This window comes from Melanostigma gelatinosum (assembly GCF_949748355.1).
Source record: "Melanostigma gelatinosum genome assembly, chromosome: 24".
Lineage (NCBI taxonomy): Eukaryota > Metazoa > Chordata > Actinopteri > Perciformes > Zoarcidae > Melanostigma > Melanostigma gelatinosum.
In genome coordinates, this window is record NC_136657.1 from 8,130,926 (window position 1) to 8,147,509 (window position 16,584).

Below are 16,584 nucleotides of genomic sequence, written 5' to 3' on the forward strand. Positions count from 1 at the left end.
TGTTATCAATATTTGACTACCTCTGGGTACAATAGCTGCGTTGACGTAACATAAAATCAACATCTCATTGAAATGGCCGTGTCCTCAGAGCGGGTGCTCTTTAGACGGGGTCAGCAGGGTTCACCGGAGCAGATGAGTACTGTATGTTCCAGCGCAGATATTAGGAGAACACATTCTCACTCCCAACCAGCCAAACATCGACCCCGGGTCAGCAGCCCGGTAGCTTTCACACTGTGACGTACACAGGAAACACGGATCGTGTCTTTTCAAAATAAACTTCAGTGTTCATAAAAAACGTACAGTTTCATTTTTAGGTTTACTTACTCAACAAAGCTACTTGCTTCGTTTTAAGAAAAGGTTGCGGTTTGTGTGAAAGCAGTATGTTTGTTATGTAACTGCCGTTAGTTAAGTACGCATGTTACTCAACCCAGACCTCCTCCCATCAAGCTCTATATACTCGGCCAGCTGCTCGGACCGTCTCGTGACGGGGATAGGTTTGCATCAGAGTTAGTATGAAGCCCGGCGCGTCATACAGACACTGAATGCTGCCTTGTGTCAGACGCCGAGGTTGCACTGACCAGGCGTCAGTGTTTGACGAGTTGGGGAGCGACAACGGGGTGAGGAGACATAGCTGCTGGATGACGGACTGGACAGACTGAGCGGTGTGTCCATCAGGGGTCCTGCTATCTTTAAACAACCTGCCACACGTGTGTGGACATGCAGACAACAGCTGCAAAGGTACAGGGGAAAAACAAGACCCCCCCCCACACACACACACACACACTCAGCTGTCAGGAAGGTTGGGGCGGTTGCCACACCGTCAATGTTTAATATTCTTAGCTCTTGGTATTAAAACTACAAAAGATAAAGGCTTTATTGAATTTGTCTGCTGGTTGTTATTTTAAGCATAATTATGAGTCGTAAAACGTAACAGGCCTCTTGATGTGAGTGACGCTAGAAAAGCACTCGTGTGTTAACAGCAGCGCTCATCTGTTCTGAAATGGCGGTGAAACGTAGCCTGGAGTGGCTTGTTACTCTACCGACCAGCTGACAGTTAATGCACTCACTCATGAAATCTAATCACGCCGCAATGTAGGGGACAACTTTCAGTTATTACTATCATTAGTCTCAATTGTTGTTTTTAATGCTTAAATACTTTATCTTAAGTTTTTCAATTTGGCTTTAAATCCATTGCAGTCGTTTGGAGACGACTGTAAAACAGAGAATGCAGCTGCTGTGTCTCGTCATGCGCAAAGACCCCAGAAGGTGGCAGGTCGTCCTCTGTTAACAGCAGTGTGGCCTCGTGACTGACATGCTGGACATTGATTATTTATCACCTAACGGACCAACAGATTCAAGGATTGGAAGCGAGGTTTGGATCACTGCATTTGGCTCCGAAGCCGAGATGATCGTTAAACCGGGGGATCCATTTATATATCAAATAAAAAGGACAAAGGACAGAGGACACGGGGTTCTGCAGTGTCGAGCTTTTGGTTTGGTGTTCGGACAGTACCCTCTGAACAGACTTGTAAACATTTGCCCCTCCCACATTACACATGCTCAGCAGCTTGTATTCCATTATATCTGCACAAAACCTCCACGTGCTCCATCAGTAAATAAGCAACGAGCTGTTGTGCCCTGTAGCTGTGGAGCGCAGCAGAGAGCAGGAGGGCTACCGACACACTGCAGTGGCCTTGGCTGACTAAGCGCTCACACAGTTAAATCATTGGGTTCATGAAGTGCATGAATGCACTGCAAAGCTGCGGGGGCCTTTTTGTTCTTGGTTATGACCAATGACTCAGGGATATGCACACGGGTTATTGTGTTTAATTTAAGTGTGAAGGCGCGCTGGATGGTTTTCCTCTCTACAGATGCAGTTAAAACGACACAAGGTGTGTGTGTGTGTGTGTGTGTGTGTGGCTCTCCTTGCCTGTATGTTGCCACTGCATACACACCCGTTAGGCCTGAGCAATGACAGTTTCCCATTATGACAGAAATAACCAGTTTGTACAACACAATGAACGCTCTAAATAGTAATTCATATTTCACTTTTTACATTAAATACGTTCAACATCAGCTTAAGTGTGCATTTGAACCTGGAGCGTTGAGGGAACGACCAGGAGCCTAAACTTCACTGTTTTTATGTCGGTTTACGGACGCCATCAGTAATTCTACTTTTAAATGGCATGTATTCGGAGAAATTGTCTGAAATTGTGTAACTTTACGTTGAGCGATGAATGGTATGCTATGAATGTATGAAATGACTGTCACATGACTCCCCCGGCTCCCATCCGCACTCTAGAGGACTGGTTCTCCCATCCAGTACTGAGCCTTATGACACTTTGACAAATAATGCTTCCATCCCACCAGATGTCCTACGGCCCCCTGGTCTGTCTTTCAACTAAGTACCTTACAAGCGAGACAGCGTTCAGTGACAGCACATTCCTACTTTGGGGAGAATCAAACGGTCATAAACATCAGTGTCTGTGACTGCCTGCCGTCTCTCCTTACGCCCACGTGGAAGCAGCGTCTTACCGCGGCAGAGGAGGAACCTCCGGTTTCCTTCTTGGACACGGCGGCCTGATACATGGCCAGCCGCTCTTTCACCGACACCGGCTCGCCCTCCTGGTCCTCGGCGCTCGGGGCCCTGTCCTCCGGACGTCCTGGCGTGGATCTACCTTCGCTGCCTGCAGCTAACACAAAGAAATGAACCTCACACAAATACCACACCGACTTCATGAAAAGGAAATAAACACACGGACGCACTCAATGTAGGTGGCTTTTACTGCGGATGTTTTAACCAAATGTGGCCGGAGGCAAAACACAAATACCGAAGCGGAATACACATCAACCACAAAGCACTACTGTACGATACTTCATTTTGCGCGACACGTCCCTGCAGATAGCCAATTAGAGAAGACCAGTCATTTTACATTTGACTTCTCTGTGCTACATCATTAGGCAACATAGAAGGCTCCATTAAGGTGCAGCATACGCCCACACCGGACCTTTTGCTCTTGGTATGTTATCTCTCTCTCTCTACGGGCAGCAACGCCGTGGGATGAGACAGACCCAAAATAGAAATGATTCTCTCTCATTATGTGCTCTCGCTGTAACCTTTTGCCATCTTGAAAGGCCTCCATGTTGTGCTTTCCCACTACATTATAGCATATATCTCATGTACGCGAGCGCCAGAGTGGAGGTTCAGCGCGAGTTCTCCTTCAAAAGTTTGACAGCAGCTGCTTCTTCCTCTCGTTGCTGTGCTAGGAGAGAGATTAGTAGCAGATCCAGTGCTTAGTGGTGTAGCACACACTGTTCAGTCTGTCCTAACGCTTCTCTAAGTCCACTTATATGACGACTCTGGCTTGATATAGCCCTCTCCTGGTAGCCTTGTAGTCTAAATGAAGAAGTCCACCACTCTCTGCGCCAACGACCAATAAAGTTGTGTAACAGTAGGAGCTGTTGGCTCTGAAGTGTTTCCTCATCCTCTACTCCCATTGGGAGTTGTAGTTCACTTCTGCCCTGAGGGAGCAGAGAGAGAGTCCAAAAAGGAGGAAACCTGACGCAGCTTATGAGCCGCGATGAATCATCCGATTTGATTTCACCTGCTGTCGAAGTGGCATCGCCACAAAAGAGGAACGAGTTACAGACAGCAGCTTCCATTGTTGTGCATCGTCAAGAGAGCTGCTTCTTTATGATGGCGTTTAACAATAGATGAGCTCCTATGAAACACATTTTGGAACAAAGCACGGATGAATGTCGTTGTGCCACTTCCTGGTGTGACCTTAGTTCAGAAGCGACTGACAAGAGCACGCTCTCCTCATCCCGCCACTTTTAGCTTTCTGCTACGTCCGGCATGTTAGTGTAACCGATAACCCGTCGGACAAATAGGCTGCCCGAGACGGCAGCATCTGAAAATAAACATCCTATAAATATGAGTCAGAAATCCAACGGCTGAGGCTGACGTGTCGCCCAATACCGGCTCGGTGACAGAAACGCAAGGATAATGCCCTCATTTATCACCAGAGACAAAGGTCTACGTCACGGTCCGGATCTGTCGGAGACGTGGGGCTTCTGATGCTCCAGAGCGGTGACACCAGTGCTTTGGATATCTCTGGCTTCAGAGAAGGGAATGCCGTATGCAAAGCTCCCATAGCATGGAGGTGAGGCAACCAGGGGGAGGAGGGGAGGAGGGGTGCTGACTGGAGAGCCTTTCTATAACCGGGCTCTGTCTGCAGCGTCATGTTCCAGGGGGATTTGAGGAGTGGAAGTGTGCGTGAAGGGAGAGGAAGGAAGAGGAAGGAAACAAAGTAAAGGCACAATTGAAAGAACTTCTAATGAGATACGAGATGTTTCCTGAGACTCGACTACGCTGCCACTAATTAGTACCGGCACCAGCGGATGTTTAATTAGCATTAATAAGAGCTTTCTCATTGCTTAAGATGTCCCAATATAATGAAGGCTGTTTACAGTGTGGTGTTGATATCAGATACAATAAATCATTGCTGCTTTTCACGGACAGCATATTGAACTGCTTAGAGGCACAATAACTTCCACACTCACGATTATTTTCTTCCTCTCAGAGTATTGGCTTCTTATCGTTTCAAATCACGGCGACGGCACAAGTGATGGCACCCGGCTGGGGGGGGGGGGGGGGGGGGGGTAATGTGAGCCAGAGAGGCCGGGAAAAGTCAACGGGGGAGGGCCACGCTGCTGCCGGTGTGTGCGCGGCTATATTGAGCCGAGCGGGGCCCGTTTCACCTCCCCGTCACGGCCCTGCTGGCCTGCGTCAGAGCCATCAGACGCGTGGCGGTGCTGCCGGCTGGAAGTGAGGAGGTGAGGGGCGGGAAAGAGAGAAAAAGAACAAAGGCAGTCATTTCAGAGCTTAACCGCGCAAAGGGTGAGGCAGCGTGGCTTCCGAGCTCAGAGCTGGATGGAGGCCCGCAGATCTGTGTCAGGCAGAGGCCGTCCCCCAATCGCAGAGGTGTCACCCTCTCCTCACAACGGAACCCTGAAGCGACCCAATTTTCCGTTCAGTACTTACTGACCAGAGCTTTTGGCCGGTGAGTGTTTTCATCGAGGAGAGGCAAATCGAGCTACACTAATTGAAATGTCAGCCGTGGCGGGCGATTTCTTCACACCGAGGAAAGCAAAACAGGCGCAATAATTGAGCTGTCAAATCTATCAAAATAACTTCCTTACGTGGAAGCCGGATCGCCCTCGGGTGCTTCCTTGTGCTAGTCTAAGCACTTTGTCTCCCGATTTGCAACGCTTTAAGAATATGCAGGGTCGGATTGCTGCCGGTTATGTCGGGTGGAAGGAAACCGGAAGGGCCCATGCATGTTTTATGACAGTGTGCAAAATCCGAGCCGAATCCTTGAGACGTACCGCAATATCACTCCAGCGCCGACCAACCAAAACAGCCCCTCCACTTCATCTTATTTCACACTTTCACCCGAGATGTTTGCGCAGCCGGCCGGGGGCACGTCAAACCCGATTGATGATCAGCTAAAATGTCATCCACCGTTTCCAATTTGTCTCCTACCACTTGAGCTACGGTGGAAAATCCCCCTGAAGGAGCGGCGCCGACAGCGGGGCTCGTGTTGATACAAGAGTCAGCCTTGAAATACTGATCGTCCCCACAGATAACTCACCTTCTTTAACTGGGCGCAGGCTGCTCTGCACGTCAGCCAATACAATCCAACAGATAAAGGCCTTGGATCAGCAGAGAATTTAAAAGTCGCCCAGCGTTGACCCGACACAGAAAGCAAATCCCAGGCAGAGACGGACGGCGAGGCTTGGAGACCAGCTCCAGCAGAGTGCTCAGTGAGGCGTCCAGTGACAGCTGATTTTATTTTAGAAGTCCCCTTTGTAAATAAATAGGAGTGACTTGGAGGGGGGAGGAGAGGGGAGGTGGGCTGGCCTTTTTTTAGAACGGAGTATCGAGGTACCCAACATGCCCTTAGCCTTATGTCACAGTCGTCTTATGGACACAGACGTCCCACGCCGCCAGACACTTGGTACATCCTTCATGTTCGCAGAGACACATTTGGCATTTGAAATCACTGCTCGTTAGCGTGGTAAATATCATGGCATTTCATGATCCAGGACACCGCGGAGATAGATGTCACGCATTGCTTAATAGGCAACAGGCAATCACACGGCTGCAGACAGACTCTGGGAAAGTGAGGGGGGCTATACTTGTGCTGTATATATATATCCTATGACATCGTGACATAAGATTAGTCAGATTCTCTTTAAAGAACAGTTCTACGTTTTAGGAAATGTGCCTATTCACTGTCTTAGTGGTGGGGCCGGGAGGTGATTAGCCTAGCTTAGCATAAAGACTGGAAGCAAAGTCTGGCTTCGTCCAGTGTTCAAAACGCACATCAAACGGCACCTTCACAGCTCACAAAATGAAACGTCGTTTGTTTAACCAGGACACAAACGGAGACGTGAAAAACAACAAGTTCACAGGAAGTTACATCACTGTTTGTTCGCTACGCGCAGGAAGTCACGGCCGCCAAGAAATAGTTCCAGCATATAACCATTTGTAAAACCACAACTTTACTGCGTTTCAAATACTTTTTTAACTTTGGAGCGAGCCAGGCTAGCTGTTTCCCCTTGCTCCCAGGCTTTATGCTAAGCTAAGCTAACCAGCTGCTAGCTCTGGCTTCATATCTAGCGTACATGAGTGGTGTCAACCTTCTCTTTTAGGTCCAAGCAGGTATCTTGTGACTTTGAATCTGAAAATAATGATCACTCTTCTAGCAATAATGACTTAATAATGCAAATAACAAGAACATTTCTCAAAAAGCGACAGTTATCTCAAAATAATGAGCAAAATGACAGTAAACATTTTTACCAGCAGAAAGGTCCTCATTATTTTGCGACACCAAGTCGTTATTTTGCGATCGTGAACCATTACTTTGAAAAAGTTTGTAATTATAAGTTACAGCTTTTTTCCATCACATTTTTTATTTTGCAAGACCTCCGTCTTGTACACTGTACGCCGTCCAACGAGACGTCTCTGAACCTTTTTTTCAAAGCACAGGTGATCAGTTTGTAGATAATAGGAAGATCGTACTGTTAAAGCAATGGCAAAGGTCCTCTTCTAAACCAGTGAGCTCACCTTTCGTTTTTCCTAACCTCCAATACAGAGTGAGCATCCAGCTCGTACAACTACGGGAGTCATTTACGTCTATTCTCTCCATATTATGTGCCGCGATGATGACTGTCGGCTGACCTCACACTTGAAACACGAGGTGTTCTCGGCAGCCCACCCCCTGCACACAGACTGGAGAACAGCGTGGGTATCGGGCTTGACGAGAAGCTGCACTCTGCTGATAATCCCACTGAAATTGCACATGGATTTCCTGTTCCTGAGGTGGAAAATAAACATACTCCGGTGGAATGCCTAATGAAGGAGCCTTAGAAGATCCCCAAACTGAAGTCCAGAGTCAGTGCACATTCAAGCGAGTATCAAACTAAAACAACTTCCAGAAAATAAAGTGCTGAACGCCATTTGTATCTTTAATTTGTCAGAGTAAATTGCCAATAAAGAGATTTAGCGTCTATCTGGGTTGGATAGGGATGTGCTAATCAATGCTAATGAGTCGAGGGGTATTTCATCTCTGTGGGAACACTGAGCTACCAATCCCCAACAAGTTCCTGTTTTAGTCCTGCAGGGTGAGAGAGCATTGCATTGTGGGTGTTTGTAGCCTCTATAATGCTTCCCCCCTGTCAATACGCACGAGTCACAACACGTCAAACTATTCCTTTAAAGTGAGACGACGTCACTTTTGCTGAACTGCGGCCACAAATAGGAACCGTTAGATAATGTCAAATAGATTCCTAAGATTTAAAGTCTCTCTCTCTCCTCTACTGTAGCTATATTATCAGCTGACTTCAATGTCTTATCATTAAAAATGTTACATTTAAAAGACATTTAATAATAGATCCTGGCAGACCCTGTCCGTCAAAATGACGGACAACAAGAAAATCTAATTCATCCACTGATTGACAGCGTCATCATAAGAATTCAGTGTAAAGACATTCTATTGGTTCACCCTGAGGAACCATTTCCCAGCCTCACATCGATACACAATATCGTCAAACGTCAATTTCCAGACATCAATCGCGTCTTAGTGGCTATTATGGGACGCAAATTAGCACTAAGGGGATCAAACCTGCAACTGACAGCAAGAAACTATTTGTTTCTCCTGAGGATAATATTATAAAGACATCATCGTTTGGCAGGCAAATCTGGGAGGAGATTAATTAAAAACACAAAAACGTATTTTTTTGGCAAATCCAGCGCCAACTGGCAGCGATTGCACACTTTGAGGAATTCTCTTGGGCCAAGTGTGGCTGACAAGTCGAATCAGCCACAGACTGATATGAATGTGTACACACACTTTTGAATGGTAGAATAAAATTTACATTTCCCTCCCACCACTGTGTGTGTGTGTGTGTGTGTGCCACAAAGCCAGCCGCAGTTTCACGTGTAATACGAGAGGAAACAAGTGAACAAGCGTGGAGATTTAGAGGCGAGCTTTGCATCTGTTTAAAGCGCAGTTATTCAAATGCAGAGGCTTTGCGGGGGAACAGCTCCTGTCGTTTGACCCCGGCAGATTGAGCGTCAGCGGAGACAAAAGTCGTCGCTCAGTCGGGACAACGGGATTGTCAAGAAGCTCCAATTTCAGACACGGCACGGAGATTTAGGGACTTGCAGAGGCGACATGAAAGCGCTTGCTCCCTGTAGTGCGTTTGTGATCCTCACAGAGTTAAAAGTGGACTGTACCTTGCACTGTAAGCTCCATCTGTGAGTGCACGGCTATCAGCGTCAGTGGGAAACAAGCTGCAGGTATCCACCGCCGCGTCGCTATCGCAGTAATGGAAGCTCGGTATCTCGCGAGCCCACGGCTTCCCATTAAAAAAACTGCCAGGGCGGCAGCCTTATCCAACAATGAACAATCTAGTTTTCAAAAAGCTGATTTCTGCCAAATGTTTATCTCACAGAACAAATGCGACACAGCGTGGCATTAACTATGCGCCTGTTTGCGTGGCAGACTAGTGCAACCGTTCTGCAATCAGAGAGCCGTGGGCCTCCCGTCATATGCCACAACACATCGGCTGTTGCATCAAAGCCTTCTGGAACTTTATTTTATTCCCAAATGAAAAACAAGGAGGTACTCACAAAGAGCTGCCATGGTCTGATCTGTAGATGGGTCAGTGTGTGTGTGCGTGCCGGACGTCACTCTTTTGGAGGAGGAGGCGTGGACGGCTGTCACTTCCTGGTTGAGAGAGAGAGAGAGAGAGAGAGCGAGCTATCAGAGAAAACACCTGCGCTGTTCTCACCAGGGAGATGGAGAGGGGGTCATCGAAACCAGCTGGGCTGTGACCAAATTGCCCTCACACACACACACACACCCTAAAGTATGAAAAATGACACAGCCAGGCGTCAAAAGGTGACATTTAAGCTCTGGGTTCCAGTGAAACTTTGTTTCCAGTGAAACTTTGTTGCTGTCGTCTGGAGCTGCACACACACACACACACACACACACACACACACACACACACACACACACACACACACACACGTGAGTGTAAAGAGAGACGTCCTTGACCACAATGTGAGCGGCGGGCATTGGCTGGAAAGTTAGTGCAAACAGGACTTGGTTACATTTTAATAGAGCCACTCTCGCAGCAGCCGAAGGTGTTTCCACATGCTGCCATTGATGAAAGCTACATCGCTGGTAAATGGCTCGTCCTTGATGCATACAGGCTTGTTGTTGCCCAGGAAGCGTGTTGTCAGCCCGTGCAACAACGCCTGTTCACTTGCAAATCATCCCCGCGGGGCACAAACACACCTGTGTCTGTGTGTGTGTGTGTGTGTGTGTGTGTGTGTGTGTGTGTGTGTGTGTGTGTATTTGCTAAAGTGTGGGTGCGTATTTAATTTGCAAATCAAATGTATTCCCAGGAGCGTTCTTCCGACAGCGTCTTGCCGGGCGTCAACGCGGAGTGTGAACAAACACGCATTAACTCTGCATAACCACTGACTGACACACACACACACACACACACGCCTGTATCTGTCTAGTGTGGCTCTCCCTCTCTCTGAGGAAGGTGTCAACTATAATTTAAGAAACGCACCAAAGGACAAAACATTGTCCTCAAAAATCCCATTTAGCAAATCCCCCGAAGACATGCACGGTGATTTGCATATTTCCTACAGTATTCCTATGAAAGCATCATCTTCTCCGTTCTGTCTCTCTCTCTCCATCTCTCTGTGTGAAGCAGCATTCACATCGAGTGAAGCTCAAAATCGCTGAGCTAAAGCACACGGCCCTGCTAACTCTGCGTCCCACAGCCGGTATTAAACGCAGCATTGTCCACACTCGGGCCTCACTTTGGGGATGATTAAGTGCACGAGCGGCGTGGACCTTTCACGGGCAAGTGTGAGAGGAATGTGTGTGCGAGTCCGCGGTGGCTGGAGTTCATTACGGCCGGTTCCAGAAGTGAACGCCGCTGAACGAAAAGCCATTAAAGGGATTGAAACATTCATCTCTCTTTGGTCGTCTGATGGGCTTGTTTACGCCTCACTTAAAGCCAATGTCGGCAGTAAATTATGCATCGAGTACGGGAAGCGTGTGTGGGAGGGGAACGCGGTTTGAAGGATTGCGCTCTGCGCATTAATAGAACAGAATAAATGATTATAGAGGAACACAGTAAAGGTCTAAAAAGGTATTTCCTGATATGAATCCATCAATCAGCAGTGAGGACGGCAGTTATCCAGCTTATGAAATACAACATCCGGGTGTCACGGCCCAATGTCTCATGCAACCGTCAAAACAAGTGCCATCTCGCTTTGAGTCCCCGCCATATGTTCTGTTTGGCAGAGGAAGAGGGGGGGGGGGGTCTCTGAGGATCTACAGACTGACAGAGTTAAGAAGGGACAGTGTAATGTGAAATGTGTGTAGACGTTGCCGGGCCTGTCGCGATAGATAATCCCCGAGAACAAAAAAAATAAATTGAAATCACAGGATCCTCTTAAAAAAAAAAAAAAAAAGTAGCTCAGCTAATGAAACCAACGCTCGCCATCTGGGACTATGTCACACGTGACAGACGCCTACGAGAGGCTTGAATAGTGAAACCATGGTAACAGGAAGTAGCACACTGCTAGCCTGGGGAGGTGACACCGTCACACAGTCACCTGTTAGGAGGAGACAATCGCCAGAGCGTCGACCGATCCCGCGGATTTCACAATTTTTACGCCGATTGTTTCATGTCAGCGGTTGACATTTTCGTCCTCTAACAAGCGGTGCGGCGTCTCGTGGTGCTTTAATGACATGCCGCGGTGCATTGAGGGTCTCTGAGGAGAGCTGTCCTCTCTCCTCTCCTCAAATGTCCTCTCTCCTCTCCTGTGTCAGCCCTGTTGGAAAAATGTCGGTCCTGATAAGGCAATTAGTCAGGAACTGAGTCCAAATGTTACATTTGTCCTCAACCCAAGTGAGATGTCAGAATGCAACCGTTTCTTACACGATGTGATACTCTTAACCTGGATCGCGTGGGTTTAACTACGAGTCAATCCTGGACTTTACTCCAGAATCACATTTTTCATTTCGATGGATCGGCGAGGGATCATTTAGCATTTGCTGAACAGAGGATAAAACTAAAGTAAACTAAAGTACATCCTTAGTATGCTCGTGGTAGCTTTTTTTTTGGTCAGAGAGATTAGTCATGACAAACTTGCCATTTTTAAATAACCGAGCTATTAAGCTAGTGTATTCCCCAACTACTCTGGTGAGGTACTGGGTGACATTTGGATATCAGCCAAAAAAAGACTGCTGACATTGACCGCTACTTGGCCGTATATCCCACTTCCTGGCCTCGTCGGTGTCGAATAAGTTGTTTAAGTGAGACTGCACTGAGTTTCCAGCAGTGTGCAGTTTAAGGACGCCTCAGGGTTCGTGTTTAAAGGCGTCTGTTGATCATGTGTAGCTTGCACAAAACCAAGAGCTGCTCCCCATCTCTGCTGGCACCTGAACTACTTTGGACTCAAATAGCTCAGAAATGGCTCCGAGTGCTTTTTGCCAGAGTCGGTGAAGCAGCAGCAGCAGCAGCGCCAATCGATAAAATCAGCCGGTTCGATATCAGGTGTGACTTTTTGGAGGAGAGAGCACCCGCCTCAACGGCATGTACTCCTTAAAACAGATCTTATTTTGGGATTGCTTCTCTTTTATTTCCCTACCTTGTCCTCCCTGTCCTCTATATTGAGTCTTTCCACCTTCTCTTTTCTTCTGTGTGTGCAGAGACAGCTCGAGTGCGTCTTCAAAATACTGATCGTCTTACAGCGGTAAGGCGGGCTTCTTTGCTCTCCCGTATTCTGAACCTCTCAAATGCATTCAGAAGGCTTCACCCCCCCCCCCCCCCATGTCCTCAGTCCATTTAACGCCCGGAGTAGCACGAGCTGGTGCACGCAGAGTGACCTGCCAAGCATCACATGACTCACTGTTTGGCTCCTGCGTTTGGAATCAAAGGATGCCTTGTTGCATCCGCGAGTGAATCCGAGCATGTGGACACAGACGCTGTATTTACATGTACAGTGCAGCCACGTGCACGCTCCCTCTGTCAAGCTCTTGGACCGAGTGCTTCTGGCTGGGGAAGCTGCCTCATGGGTTCGCTGGCACAACAGACAAGTGGCTGCTCTCAAAACATGACTCATGAGACTCTGCAACAGCAAACAAACCAGCGGGCCGATCGAGGCAACCGGTTGCTTTGGACTCGTCCCGGTCAACACGCCTGACCTTCTCCAATCGTTCAAAGTGCTGAGCCAAAAAGGTCCCGGCAGTCATTTGGAACTCCCACACTTGCTGCGCAGGACGAGCAGCAACCAAATGTGTTTGTTGCTGGTCTGCATCGCACAACGAGTCCAGTTCGGTCTGGCTGTCTTAAAGGAACAGTGTGTAGCACTTGGAAGGGTCCATTGGTGGAAATGGAAGAAATATGTTGGCGTTTCAATAAAGCGAATTGAAAAAAATATCCCAGCATGCTCGGTCAATACAATCCGAGGTTGTCGCAGCTTTTGGAGGACCTGCATCCTCAACACTCAGCCGTGGTGGTTGCAGCTGGCTGTAGACGCTGCAACGCCTCAATCTCAATCATTCAGCCTGTGTAAATGAACAGATGAGTGAATGAATGAGTGCCAGAGAGAGAGAGGCTTTTGTTCATTACGTGAGGAAAGAGTCGGGTTGAAACAGGCCGCTATTGTGAGAAAAGAGTGATGTGCACGAAAAGATCGACTCAGTTCCGTCTTATTTCCATTAATTTACCCACGTCATTCTGACATGTCTGCCAATGTAATTAGCTTGTTAAATGTGGACTCACACCGACATTTTAATCTAAACGTTGCCGTGTGAAGCCAAGGTTAAAGTCAGCGGTTACAGTACAAAGGATGGATCTGAAAATCAATTCTTTAAGGGAACAAAGAGTATTTCTGAGACTTAATTTCCTCTGCTGAATGTCAAGTGATTGATGGTGAGACATTCAATTTGAGCATAATAATAATAATTCAATTTAGAAGTGCCTCTTTAAGCTCCATGTTTATTGTGATGGATTACCTGTGGTTGTGGAAGTTGCACTCGATGTGACCTTCTGGTGGCGCTAGAGAAAAAACAGGGGGGGGGGGGGGGGTGTCACCAAACTCAGTCGGATGCATCCTCTCAGGGCTAATCGGTTGCCTTCTCCTGCTTCCTCCTTGTTGGCGTTATGCAACTGTGTGATTGTTCATTTGAAGGTCCCTCCCTCCCTCTTGATTCTTTGGCAGCTGCTTTCTTTTTCGCCAGTGTTTTTGTCCATAACTTAAGCGTTCCCTCTTGCAAAAGAAGAAGTATGAAAACTATTTTGTTTGTCTCCATCGGCTGTCCTCATTGTGACTACGCAGAGACCCATCAATATTGCAAGCACTAGTGGGCTTCGCCTGCAGCGATGTGTGAATCACATGTAGATTACAGAGGGGATGTTTCATACCGAAGCGGATGCATATCAGCAAAGGGCACATATGTTGCCTCCCTTTGTTCTTGCGTTTCCCCCTGATGGCGTCTCCTTTGGTACACGATGCAACATTTAGTCAGTTTCTCCTCTTTGTCATGCTTTTGTTAAACTGCTGTTTCATGGAGCGATGTAAAAAAAAAAATTGTAATATTATTTTTTAATGAATATCTTCACTCTGGACAATTGATATTGTGAATCAGGCCAGTAGAAGAAAGAAGAAGAAACCATTTTTATTGTCATATATATTTTTACACATACACGAAATGTATCTCTGCATTTGACCCATCCCTGTACATAGGGAGCAGTGGGCTGCCAGTGATCAGCGCCCGGGGAGCCGGGGGTTCAGTGTATTGCTCAGGTACACTTCGACACGTGACACGTCCCAGTCGGGGATCGAACCGTTGACCTTCCGGTTCCCAGACGACCCTCTTAACCCAGTGAGCCACGGTCGCCCCCTATGTATAATGACAACATGGATGTTTATTTCTAATCTTCAGTGAGGAAGATTTCAGTCAGAGACACTTTAAGCACAACAAGGAGTCGGCCATTTATAGCAAACGGTTATACAGTTAAATGAGGCAGGAACTAATCTGCTGTTTGGGCTGCCTGGGCAGCAACAAAGCGTCTGTAAAGAGGACAACCGCCCCAACTAACACATTACATCTTCGTACAAACAATAAAACCAAACATGGCACAAAAGGAGGAGGTTTGGGTCGTTCTACATCACAAAGCCTCGTATTTCACAGAGATGTTCTGATTACTGTGCAACAAGGCCTAAACAGTCAAAGAAAAGAAGAGCAATGACAAAAAAAGAAGATTTGCTTTTTGCAGGTACATTTAGATAAACGGGTAACATACTGGAAATCTAAGCGCTTACTTTCTCACCTGAGAAAATATTAAAGAAGTTTTTTTTAAAGCTTGAAAACTGTTTTTGGCAAGTAAAGCTGGCAACGCAAAGTCATCACTATTCGGCTCTCAAACCAACGTAAGATTATAAAATGACGCGATGTGGAAGCGCCCTAGTTCGGCCAAAGAATAAGGCAAATAGATTCAAACGCGGTCATATATGTCGCGTCCGTGGCAGAGCCGCTCGTTCTGTATTCATCGGCCGACTCCCCCGATCATCAGTGCTCTTAACTGGGGCTGAAATCTGACAGACAGATTTCTTTCTCCGGGGAAAGAAAGCTGCGGGACAAGAGCCAATTCAGAAAAGGGTTAAAAAAAAGCATCAGTGTCGGTGAAGTGGGGCCTGATGAAGCCCATCATCACTGAAACATGAATATAGTGAGTTAATCAGACTCTGGCCTGCTTTACCTGCTGAAATATGACCTGGCTTTCCATTTGCTCTCTCCCTCTCTCTCTCTCTCTCCCTCCCTCTCTCCATCTTCCTTGCCTTCCCATCCCCTCTGCCAGTCCCCTCTTTCAAAACATGGCCCTACGCTCACTGAATGTAAATCACATTTCAGCCTCTTTCATCAGGCCCCGGCCTCTCTTAACGCTCGCTGAGCGATGCAACGTCCCCGGCTACCACTATTAATACACGACGACTCTGACGAGGCTCGGGATCCGGCTCCGTTTTCAGCCTCTCCAAATATACACCGAAACCATGAAACCTGACATACGGCATGCCTCGATGTTCTGGGGATTTAAGTCTATACCGGTTTAAATGCGTAACACGAGACAGAACGTTCTCATAGCTTCTGGATGGACGGCCACCGACTGGCATGCAGGTTACTCGAGGACGAAGCTACCGACTTCGGTAACCCCCTGACCCATAAGGTTGAGGTTTTAGGTGAACTGTTGAATGGGTCTAATTTTCTTAGGATTCCCAGCAGAGCTGCAGAAATGACTTGATCAGTTGTCACCTATTAAATTCATCGGCAACTATTCTGACAATTATTGAATGGGTGCGAATAATTGTGAATAATTTGGCTCCAATTACAAGGAAAATACAGATGGTGTGCAATTATTACTTACAATTACTGAATTCCAATTATTTGCTACGATAACCTATATTTCAGTCTACAGGCAAGCATTCAACACATGAAAAATCATGTTTCCAATAAAACGTTAATCACGGATGAATATTAAACACAAATTCAACTTGGATCGTTTTTCCCCATGCGAAAAAAGAAATAAAAAATAAAGCCGTAAAAACGAACGCATCACATGTGGACTTCTTCTGGAGTTTAACGACGAGACAAAATTGTAATGACTGTTTAATGTGCCGAGTTGCTCGCAAAAATACTTGCAAAGAGGAAAGGCCTTGAACTGTAACCTCATCGGGGAACAACAGCATACAGACATGAGGTTGATTGCGTTTATGAGACACAGCAAACATGTTTGCATTGGGAACGTTTTTGTGAAGAGTGCTTCCTCTTCTTTTCTTTTTCGCCATTGGCAGCGATGAATGGCAGCGACGGCCTTCGCATTGACATAGCCGCTGTAGGAAATGATTGACAAAGCAGGCCTTGAGCTCTTTGGCTCATTGTCGAGCACTTATGCTCTCGCGGGGCTGTGGCTGTCAAA

At 47.1% G+C, this 16,584-nt stretch overlaps 1 protein-coding gene across 3 annotated transcripts in view; it reads right to left on the reverse strand.

The window, feature by feature from the left end:
* The window catches only part of xirp2a (xin actin binding repeat containing 2a), a 34,656-nt gene that overhangs the window by 14,048 nt on the left and 4,024 nt on the right, over positions 1-16,584 (reverse strand). Inside the window, exons 2-3 of one of the 3 annotated variants that reach the window (XM_079296361.1) lie at positions 9,200-9,296; positions 2,536-2,693 (exon numbers count right to left, since the gene is read on the reverse strand). In XM_079296361.1, the coding sequence (XP_079152487.1) occupies positions 2,536-2,693; positions 9,200-9,296 (255 nt within the window). Of the gene's footprint in view, positions 1-2,535; positions 2,694-5,654; positions 5,834-9,199; positions 9,297-16,584 lie in introns of those variants that run through there. The other 2 variants (XM_079296363.1, XM_079296362.1) reach the window with 2 other exon arrangements.